At 43.4% G+C, this 10,263-nt stretch overlaps 1 protein-coding gene across 1 annotated transcript; it reads left to right on the top strand.

Moving 5' to 3' along the window:
• Positions 1–316: 316 nt before the first annotated feature.
• LOC119418131 (protein SOGA3) lies at positions 317–8,961 on the top strand. The gene is made up of 8 exons (XM_037685384.1): positions 317–517; positions 2,270–2,494; positions 2,664–2,822; positions 4,372–4,440; positions 5,428–5,697; positions 5,768–6,148; positions 7,862–8,524; positions 8,648–8,961. The coding sequence occupies exons 1-8, from the start codon at positions 377–379 to the stop codon at positions 8,756–8,758; spliced, it is 2,019 nt and encodes a 672-aa protein (XP_037541312.1). The 5' UTR covers positions 317–376; the 3' UTR covers positions 8,759–8,961.
• The last annotated feature ends 1,302 nt before the right edge of the window (positions 8,962–10,263 follow it).

The raw sequence follows: 10,263 nt of genomic DNA, 5'->3' as shown, positions 1-10,263 counted from the left end.
CTGAGAGAAACAAGAACCCGGAGGAAGAGTAGTTCCGCCGAGGGCCGACAGGGGGAGCCCGAGAGGCGAGGCGGAGCAGCTGTTCAACCTGATGGTGCTGATCGGATCCGACAGGGCAGGGCGGATGCTGCGCGTGGAGATCCGGGAAAATCACTGACACCGGCTTCATGCTTTATAGGTAACCCCGAGCAGAGTTTGTCCTCCGACAGAGCCTCGTGTCTGAGGACAGCTGCGGAGGAGGAGGAGGAGGAGGAGAAGCGCCGCGCCCCTGGGCCGTGGAGCGGGCCTCGGCTTGGGCTCGTGGGGAGGAGGATGCTGACAGGCTGAGCTGATCCACTTCCAGCTGCAGAAGAGGCTGAAGAGGAGCGGCGCGAGGATGCAAACCGAAGGCACGGAGCCGGTGGAGGCCGGGCGGGGAGAGCCGGTGGAGGCTGGGGGGGTGGCGGACCTGACTCAGCAGGACCAGGCCCTGGAGGAGGAGATAGAGAGACTGCTGGAGGAGAACGATGAGCTCAAGGTTTATATGATCTTTCAGAAACAGATGAATCACTTACTATTAACAAACCGATTTATTTATTTATTTATTAATGTTGGACCTTGTGGATCCATTTCCTGCTTCTCGTGTTTGCAGAGTCATTGATAGCTGGGTCCTTCAGTTCATCCTCCTCCATGTTGCTAACGAACACGATGAAGATGTAAACACTGATTTAAACACTGGCAGAGGGATTATTTGTGTAACCAAATTAGTTTTGCCTTCACATGTGTTTAATTTTATTTACAACTAGAAATACATGGAGCCCAGTTCCCTCAAAGAATCTGCTTCAGCATCCTTGCTCGTTTTTTTAATCTTATTATGCTAATTTTTGCTTCTAGTTAGCCTTATGATGCTTTAAGCTACATTTTGATACTTTTAGCTTATATTATTTTAGTTTTTAAGTAAAATGTTGCTCCTTTAAGTAGAGTATTGCTACTTTTAGCTTTTATAACTAGCCTTATGGTGCTAGTAGCTAACCCTTTTGATACTTTTAGCTATTATTACTTTAGTTTTTAGGTACTATTGTTCCAATACCATTTAGCTACTTTTAGCTTCTAGCTAGCCTCATAATGCTTTAAGCTACATTTTGATAATTTTAGCTTATATTATTTTATTTTTCAAGTAACTTGTTGCTCCTTTAAGTAGCGTGTTGCTACTTTAGCTTTTAACTAGCCTTATGATGCTAGTAGTTAACCTTTTTGATACTTTTAGCTTTTGTTAATTCAGTTTTTAGCTACCCCGTTGTTGCTCCTTTAAGTAGCCTGTTGCTACTTTTAGCTTTTAACTAGCCCAATAATGCTTTAAGCTAACTTTTTAAAATACTTTTAACTTTTATTATTTTAGTTTTTAGTTAACCTGTTGTTTCTTAAGGAGCATTTTGCTTCTTTTAGTTTTTAGCAATTTTCTTCTTTTAGCTTTTAGCTAGTATTTTGCTATCAGTGCTGCAGTCTTGTAATCCTGAGGCTGCAGGTTTGAGCGCAGTGTGTCAGGAAGGGCATCTTTCATGCCTGTTCTCTTGTTGTGGCGACCCGTTCAGAAGGAGCAGCCAAAGAAAAGCCTTCTGCTCCTTTGAGCCTTTTGCTGTTGTTTTGCTACTTTCAGCTTGTAGCTAGTGGGCTAATTTGTGAGCTTTATCAACTCGGTTTCAGCTTCTTCAGCAGATTTCAGCACTCAGCTCCTAGTGCTCACACTGTACGTGCACATGTGATTTATCATGTCCAGAGCTGATCGTTCTGTATTGATTCTGTTGGATCAATGATCGTGTTTAGAAGGGACACAGTCAGTAAATCACTTTTATTCCCAAATGCAGATGTTTGTGTGTGCGTGTGTGTGTGTTACCAATAAAATATCATGAACTATCAATAACTGCATGTGCATGTACAACTGATTTACTTTTGGTGTCAGTTGAATTCAAGATGGCCGACACAGCTAATCAACATGAGCCAACATATAAATATCTGTAAGGTTGAATGAATGAAGAAAAACACGGTCAGGTTTACAAATATTGAGCTAAAGTTTAAGGTGATAGTTGCTGAGAGTTTGGTAAAAAAAAAAAAAAAAAAATAGCTGAAACCATCTCGTGTCATCACAAGATCAACTTGGTTTAAAACTGGCGTGAAAGGCGGTGGGGGTATGCTCGAAGGATTGTTAGACCTTTAATTTGTGTTTTTGTTTGGGGGTGAATATGAAGCGCAGTCGGTTCTGTAACGTGAGTCTGAGCTGTGCTTCAACCAGTGTGAAATCGAGGAGATGAGGACCGAGATGGAGGAGATGCGAGACACTTTCTACGAGGAAGACACCTGTCAGCTGCAGGAGATGAGGCGTGAGCTGGAGAGAGCCAATAAGAACTGCCGCATCCTGCAGTACCGGCTGCGCAAGGCTGAGAGGAAGAGGCTGCGCTACGCCCAGACGGGGGAGATCGACGAGGAGCTGCTCAGGAGCCTGGAGCAGGACCTGAAGGTTAGAGAGGGGCAGGAGGAAAGGCTGCTCACCTGACGTATCATCTTCATTTAAATTTTGGCATAAAAAGAACTGGGTTTTATTCATTTGAAAAGATTCAAACATGAAACGCTGAAGGTTATCCCTTTACATATTCTAATCAACAAATCAAGTCCGTTTCTTCTCGCAGGTGGCAAAGGATGTGTCTGTGAGGCTGCACCACGAGCTGGAGAAGGTGGAGGAGAAACGCACCAAGACAGAAGAGGAGAACGAAAAGCTGCGACAGAAACTCATCGAGGTGGAAGTGACCAAACAGGCTCTGCAGAACGAACTGGACAAAACCAAAGAGGTAAGAAGAGGCCTCGAACGCATCACGTCCATCAACGAGCACGACGATGTTCCTCATCATAAACGTTTAACAACGTGTTTGTTGTGTGAACTGTAAAGCGTTCACAATGTGGTGATACGTCTTTCTTCTGTACGTTTTCCAGCATCTTTCTCGTTCCACAATTTGTGTGCTATCTCAACAAATCATATCAAAACGTTCAGCTCGTTCAGGAGAAAGATGCTATGACTTTTGGTATTGGTGAAATATTTAGCCTTTTCTGTCACTTTTTTCCTCATAGAAAATTAATTGAGCTCATTTGACATCCTTCGTATCGTGAGATCGTTTACAACCTTTTACTGCTTCTTTCACATTTTGTTCTGCTTCAGCTTCTTTCAGCGTCCTTGTGCAAATTGAAACTTTTTTCAGCTACTTTCAGTTTTTTCCAGCTGATTTTTGCTCCTTTCAGATTCTCTCTGCTGACTAAATTTTTGTACTTCTTCTAACTTCTTTCTGCTCCTTTCAACTTATTTATGCAAGTTTCAGCTTTTTCTGCTATTTCAGCTACTATTTAGCTGTTTTATGCTAATTTTAGTTTTTTTCTGCTAATTCCACGTTTTTGCACTCATTTCAATGTTTTTCAACCTAATTCAGCAAAAATGTACTCTCTCCACTTCCTTCTTGTAATTTAAGCTTCTTTCTGCCTTTTTAGCTATGTTTCAGCTGTTTTTACTTTTTTTTCCAGATAATTTCTGCTTTCTTTGGTGCTCATTGCTTCTTTAAGCAAACATGTTTTTTTTCTGCTTTATTCTGCTAATTTAAGCTTGTTCTATATTTTCAGCTACTTTTTAAAGCAATTTTTAGCTAATTTCAGCTGTTTTCAGATAAATTCATTTTTTGTGGTAATTCCAGCTATTTTCAGGCAAATTAACTGCTTTCTTCTCATTTCAGCTTGTTGTGCTACCTTTCAGCATTGTTTCTGCTATTTCAGCTACTATTTAGCAGTTTTTGTGCAAAAATTAACTTTTTCAGCTAATTTCACATTTTTTAGCTCATTTCAGCTCCTTCCACATCCTTCTTTTAGTTTAAGTTTCTTTCTGCCTTTTCAGCTACTTTTCAGCTGTTTTTGCTAAATTCAGCTTTTTTAGCTAATTTCCCAATTCTTATGTTCATTTTTGCTATTTTAAACCTAATTCAGCAAATATGTGTTATTTCTGCTTTCTTCTGCTAACTTAGATTTGTGCTTCCATTTCAGCTACATTTCAGCATGTTTTTAGCTAATTTCAGCTGTTTTTCAGCAAGTTCTTCAGCAATAAGCATTTATACTGCATTTTAGCAGGATATACAGTTTCTCTAGTTTGTTTTTATTTTAGGTCCATTGTAATCTACGATGCTTAATCAGTACATATTTATTTGATTTAAAAAACTTTAGCTGTGATGCTTTTATACTGGGGTCCAATACGCAGTCAATTATAGCCCACTTCTAGCGAGCATGCTTAAACACAGAGATCCATGTTCGTGTACGTTCAAAACAAGGAGAAAATGAAAACCAACATTGTTCCTTCTCTGATAGTCTCAGAAAAGAAGAGGAAACAAAGACGTCCAGAAGACGGACAAGAAACCAGCACAGACGCCGACTGAGGTGAGGAGGGAGCAGAACGATTCATGCTTCCCAATTTGCTTTATTGCTCGCTCATTCACAGAGTTAATGTTTGTCTGTTAGTAAAATATCTCATGAGCCAAAGGGCTAATTTTACCCAACTTAAAGTAATCACTCGGTGTATATGACTCGGCTCGATTCAAGATGGCAGCCACAGCCAAGTACCTTTAGAAAGCACAAGAATGGCTAGAACTCTGTTAGTTTTACGGACACTGACCTAAAGTTTGGTGTGGTAGTAGGTGAGACTGATCTCCAACAGATATTCTGAGCTCTGACAGACGGTGCAAGATCTTTGTTTTAAACTTTGCCAGCCTATTTGAAGTCCACTCCATCTGTCTGTTATCAATATATCACATGAGCCATTGGATGGATTTTAACAAAGCTTTCAGGAAATAAATATTAGATGTGCATGTGCAACTGATTACATTTTTGGAGTCAAGCCAATTCAAGATGGCAGCCTCAGATAGCTGACGTTGGTAAACAGAAACGGCTGTAATTCAATCAATTTTACAAATATTGCACTAAGACTTGGTGTGATTGTAGTTGAAAATGATTAGTATTTAAACCAAGTTCTCCTCATTCTGTCAAAGCTTTACTTTAAACTTCAGCATTCGTTTTTAAAGTCTAGCCTTTTTGTCCGTTGACAAATTATCTCATGAACCACTAAACAAATTGTATTGAAACTTTCAGGGAGTAATTACTGGATGTACATCTACAACTGATTAATGTTTGGAGTCAATCTGAATCAAGATGGCCATCACAACCACAAGCTTCACAGAGTTAAGACTTGGTGAAGCTCGAACATCTTCTCTGTAAATTCTAAGCTAAAAAAAGCTGCGTTGCAAAATCTTTACTTTAATCTCAAGTTTTTGCGTCTTCATAGCAGAAACCAGCTTTTAAAAACCACAGAGTTAACTTTTCTGCTTGTGACGTGCCAACTCTGCCTCGTTTGTTCCCGTCCTGTTTCAGGAGGAGAATGAAGACCTGAAGTGCCAGCTAGCGTTCGTCAAAGAGGAAGCTGTGCTCATGAGGAAGAAGGCAGCCAAGATCGACAAGGAGAAAGACCGTCTGGAGCAGGAGCTGCAGAAGTACCGCTCCTTCTACGGAGAACTGGACAGCACCCATCCTAAAGGAGAGGCTGGGGGGCCGCCCACCACCCGCGAGTCAGAACTTAAACTACGGCTTCGTCTGGTGGAGGAGGAGGCCAACATCCTGGGGAGGAAGATAGTTGAGTTGGAGGTGAGAGCAGACGCTGCAGTGAACGTTTCCTTTAGAGGTGGGGGTTATTTTGCGCTGTACTTTAACACAGGTGGAGAATCGTGGGCTGAGAGCCGAGCTCGATGACCTACGAGGCGAGGGAGAGGGCGCTGCAAACGCTGGGTGCGGTGCCGCGGGTGGGCCGGGCGCGGGGCGAGGCCTGGGAGACGACATGACGGAGCTCCGCCAGCAGCTGCAGCTGGTGGAGGACGAGGCCGAGCTTCTGAGGAGAAACCTGGCCGACGCTGAGGAGCAGAACAAGAGGGTGACTGCAGAGCTGAACAAGCTGCGCTTCAAGGCCGGGACTCACGAGGGCGGGGCCAGGCACGGTGGAGGACTGGGTGGAGGGGCAGCGGCTGATGGAGCCAAAGCAGAAACCCTGCAGGAGGAGCTGAAAGCTGCCAGGCTGCAGATTAATGATCTAAGTGGCAAGGTATGAGAAAACAGCGTGATGATGGGGATTATTTCCTCTTTTATGTTGAACTGAAAAACAAGAGACTTGTATTCAGTTTGCTGTCCTCACAAAAAAAAAAAAAAAGATCTAACTGCCTCGTTTAAAAACATCTACCTTCATTTTGTATAAAACGTGGAGTGCTTGCATCCATCTGTGAGGCAGGATATGTTCATCCTAGCATAGCAGCAGATTTATTAACATTTATAATCAAAAATTACTGAGTTATACCTAGTATTTGTAGGGCTTAAGAAAAGTAGGAAGTAGGGGCGCAGTGGGTATGCGATGTCCAAATGTCCATGGATAAATTAATAAAAACAGATTTTATTGGTGTTGTACACATTTCATTAAGTTACATTTTGATCAGTTTGAGTTTTGTAAATCTTGTACATAAACCATTAGAATATTACAGTCAAACCCACTGAAGTGTGCGCAGAGCAGCTGTGAGTTATGGATCATACAAGTTCACACCGCAACCCCACCGCTGCTATGGTAGAACTCATATTTGGTACAGTTATGTTTGCAAACAGCGTTAAAGTTTAACATAAAATCATCAACCTGCTACTTCCAATCATCTTCAAAACCTGCTTGATCTTGATTTGCTGTGTGAAGTGTCACAGTTACAATATAGTGTCAACATTTGTCCTTTTAATTCGAGTGAGAACGTTAACAATGACTTTAACATACTTTTCGTGTTAGGGTCTGTCAAAATAAAATCAGAAGTCAACAAAGTTTTACCCATTGAGTGTAGTCTCTGTTTATGATAACTCCAGACTGTGAAAGAGTTTATGTTGGCTATTGTAAAAATGACTGCATGGTTTCTGATTTACTGGATTATACTGCGTTCCTTTTACCTCTGAGTTTGAATATAGGGCTCAAACCTTTTCTTTTAAGTTTTGATGAGCCCCCATTAATATGTTACGCCCTCCAGGAACGCAACATCTTAAAAGAAGGACACGGGACTCAAATAAGGAGGGTTCAAACATTCAATTTATTTTTCAGCTGGTTCCTGAAAGAAAAAAAAAAAGAAACCCAATTCCCGTGTCCACCCAAAAAGACAAACAAAAATCCAAAGTATTAACTTAAAGGTGGACCTGGTGAGAGAGTCGAACAGAACGAAAAGATACCACAGCGGGCCAACCCTATACAGGGCCGTCGAAGCCGCTGCAGATACCTGACTAAAACAAAAAATAAAAAATAAAAAAAAACTTATAGAAAAAGAAATAGCAAAAACAGGACAACTGGTCACACCAGGCCAAAACCACTACAAAAAACATACAAAGAGTTAACAAAAATTACCTGTGAGAGACAGAGAGAGAGACAAAAAGAGAGAGAGAGCTCTCTGAACCCAGCCTATTTATGGGCGGGCAGAACTTGTCACATCCCAAAACAATTGAAGGCTGATTAGCCCCAAAACCTGTTCAAAGGAACAAAACAATAAGGCCGATGTTCCTGGCACATAACACAAGACTGCAGCACTGTTGGCAAAAGACTAGCTAAAAGCTAAAAGTAGCAAAATGCTACTTAAAAGAGCAACAGGTTAACTAAAACGTGAACAAATAAATTGGTGTGAATTTTGTTTCTTTATGATTTATTTTATTTACTCTTGGACCAGTCTTTATGACGTTGCAGTTAGTACCTTTAACACACAAAAGCTCTTTCCGCCTCTCTACCACCTCTGTTCTTCTTGCTCAGGTAATGCAGCTTCAGTACGAGAACCGTGTGCTCCTCTCCAACATGCAACGCTACGATCTGGCCTCCCACCTCTCTCTGCGGCCCAGCCCACGGGACAGCGACGCAGAGAGCGACGCCGGAGGTGCCACGAGCGGCCGGCGCGAGAGCGACGAGGACTCCACCTCCTCCCGCCTGCTCCCGCCTCATCGCAAGCGCGAAGGCCCCGTAGGCGGGGAAAGTGACTCGGATGAGGTGAGGAACAATAACGGCAGCAGCCGATGCATGACGCCCACGCGAGGCCTCTACACCCCAACAGGGCCGGAAGGCTCCGCCTCTTCTGCCTTGGCCCGCTTCCTGCCCGGTGGCCGCTGCAGCCTGCGTGAGCGGCAGCAGATGATAGACATCCGCGTGGAGGCAGAGAGGCTCGTTCGCACCATTGACAGGCTCATCGCCGACACGGCCACCATCATCTCGGAGGCGAGGGTCTACGTTTCAAATGGGGACCTAATGTTTGGGAGGGGAGGAGAGGAAGGCGGGGAGGACGACGGGAGCAGGATCAGGGAACACGAACTGCTGTATCGCATCAACGCTCAGATGAAGGCCTTCCGAAAAGAGCTGCAAGCTTTCATCGACAGACTGGAAGTGCCGAGGCTCGAGGACAGAGAGGCAGACGAGCCACTTTCGGTGAGAACAAGGCTTAAAATATTAAGGTTCATGGGGGGGGGCAAAAGATCACAGACTTAATGCTGATATTTCTTCTTCTGTTTCTCGCTTGTTTCTCTTCCATTACGTTTTATCACTCATCAGATGTTCCAGCCCATCATTTTGCTCATCCTCATACTCGTCTTGTTCTCTTCTCTCTCGTACGCCACCATCTTTAAACTAGTCTTCCTTTTTACCCTCTTCTTCGTTCTGTGATGTCAGCCTATTTTAGTTTACAACATTCTTCCTTTTTTTTTTTTTTTTTTTGTTGTTGTTGTTGCGCTATAGATTTTATTTTTCCAACCCTGCATTATTTGTTGTCATGGTAACCAAAAGCACAGACAAAGCTCAGCACCTACCATTGCCACTAACGAATTGGCTTAAACACCTGGAGTCTACATTATTCAAACACACCGCTGCAGAAGGTGAGTAACGGACGGTTACTGTGCTTTAAAACAAACAACACTGAAAGCAAAAATTTAAATAATGAGTTTAAAAAAGAAAATACAGTAGTCCCTCGTTTATCGCGGGGGATGCGTACCCTGAAGCCCCGCGATAAGTGAAAAACCACTAGGGGTAGTAGTACAAGTAGTAAGTACCATATTTTCTGCCGTAAACGTCGCACCGCCCTATAAGTCACATCAGTCCAAATATGTCTAATAAAGTGGAAAAATCCATAAATACTTCACTTCGCCATATACGTCGCATCTATTATGTGTCACCGCTGACGCGCCGCGTTTGTTACACGTCACCGCTGACAAGCTGGAAATGTGGAGCAGTGTTGTGCCAAAAATTGATTGGCTGCCAAATGGTGGCTGCGGGGACGTGCACGGTAGGATTTTAACAAGAATTTAACAAGATTAACACTTAAAAACAATTGTTTGCTCGAAATTATAGTAAAGGTGTGTCTCAGTCTAACTTTTCCTTAACAAATGCACTTTGACGGTCAAATCAGCTGCATTTTCAAAAGCCGATACACGGAAACATGAACGTGCAAAGGGTGAATTGTGCATTTCTTTGAAATTTAACAAGATAACCACCTAAAACAATTATTTGTTAGGTCAACTTTATAGTAAAGATGTGTCTCAGTTGAACTTTTACTTAATAAATGCACTTCAATGGTCAAATTAGCTGCATTTCGCCAGGGCGGCGCAGCAAAATGAAGCTGATTTGACGGTTGCTCCAAGTGAGCTGGATGAAGGTGGAAGGTTATGGCAAGCCGATTGTGTCATTAATAGCCATCCATCCATTTTCTTCCACTTATCCGGGGTCAGGTCGCGGGGGTAGCAGCCTAAGTAGGGAGGCCCAGACTTCCCTCTCCCCAGCCACTTGGGCCAGCTCTTCCGGGGGAATCCCGAGGCGTTCCCAGGCCAGCCGAGAAACATAGTCCCTCCAGCGTGTCCTGGGTCTTCCTCTGGGCCTCCTTCCGGTGGGACGTGTCCAGAACACCTCACCAGGGAGGCGTCCAGGACGCATCCTAAACAGATGCCCAAGCCACCTCAACTGGCTCCTCTCGATGTGGAGAAGCAGCGGCTCTACTCCGAGTCCCTCCCGGATGATCAAGCTTCTCACCCTATCTCTAAGGGAGAGCCCAGACACCCTGCGGAGAAAACTCATTTCGGTCGCTTGTATCCGAGATCTCATTCTTTCGGTTACAACCCAAAGCTCATGACCATAGATGAGGGTGGGAACGTAGATCGATCAGTAAATTGAGAGCTTCG

Source organism: Nematolebias whitei, chromosome 12, assembly GCF_014905685.2.
Source record: "Nematolebias whitei isolate Nwh7 chromosome 12, NemWhi1, whole genome shotgun sequence".
Classification (NCBI taxonomy): domain Eukaryota; kingdom Metazoa; phylum Chordata; class Actinopteri; order Cyprinodontiformes; family Rivulidae; genus Nematolebias; species Nematolebias whitei.
This window is presented reverse-complemented; position numbering and strand designations above follow the sequence as displayed.

Coding starts and splice junctions, on each gene's coding strand:
- LOC119418131 (XM_037685384.1), top strand. CDS start 377: ATGCAAACCGAAGGCACGGAGCCGGTGGAGGCCGGGCGGGGAGAGCCG. Junction 2,823..4,371: donor AACTGGACAAAACCAAAGAG/GTAAGAAGAGGC, acceptor CTTCTCTGATAG/TCTCAGAAAAGAAGAGGAAA. Junction 8,525..8,647: donor AGGCAGACGAGCCACTTTCG/GTGAGAACAAGG, acceptor ATCACTCATCAG/ATGTTCCAGCCCATCATTTT.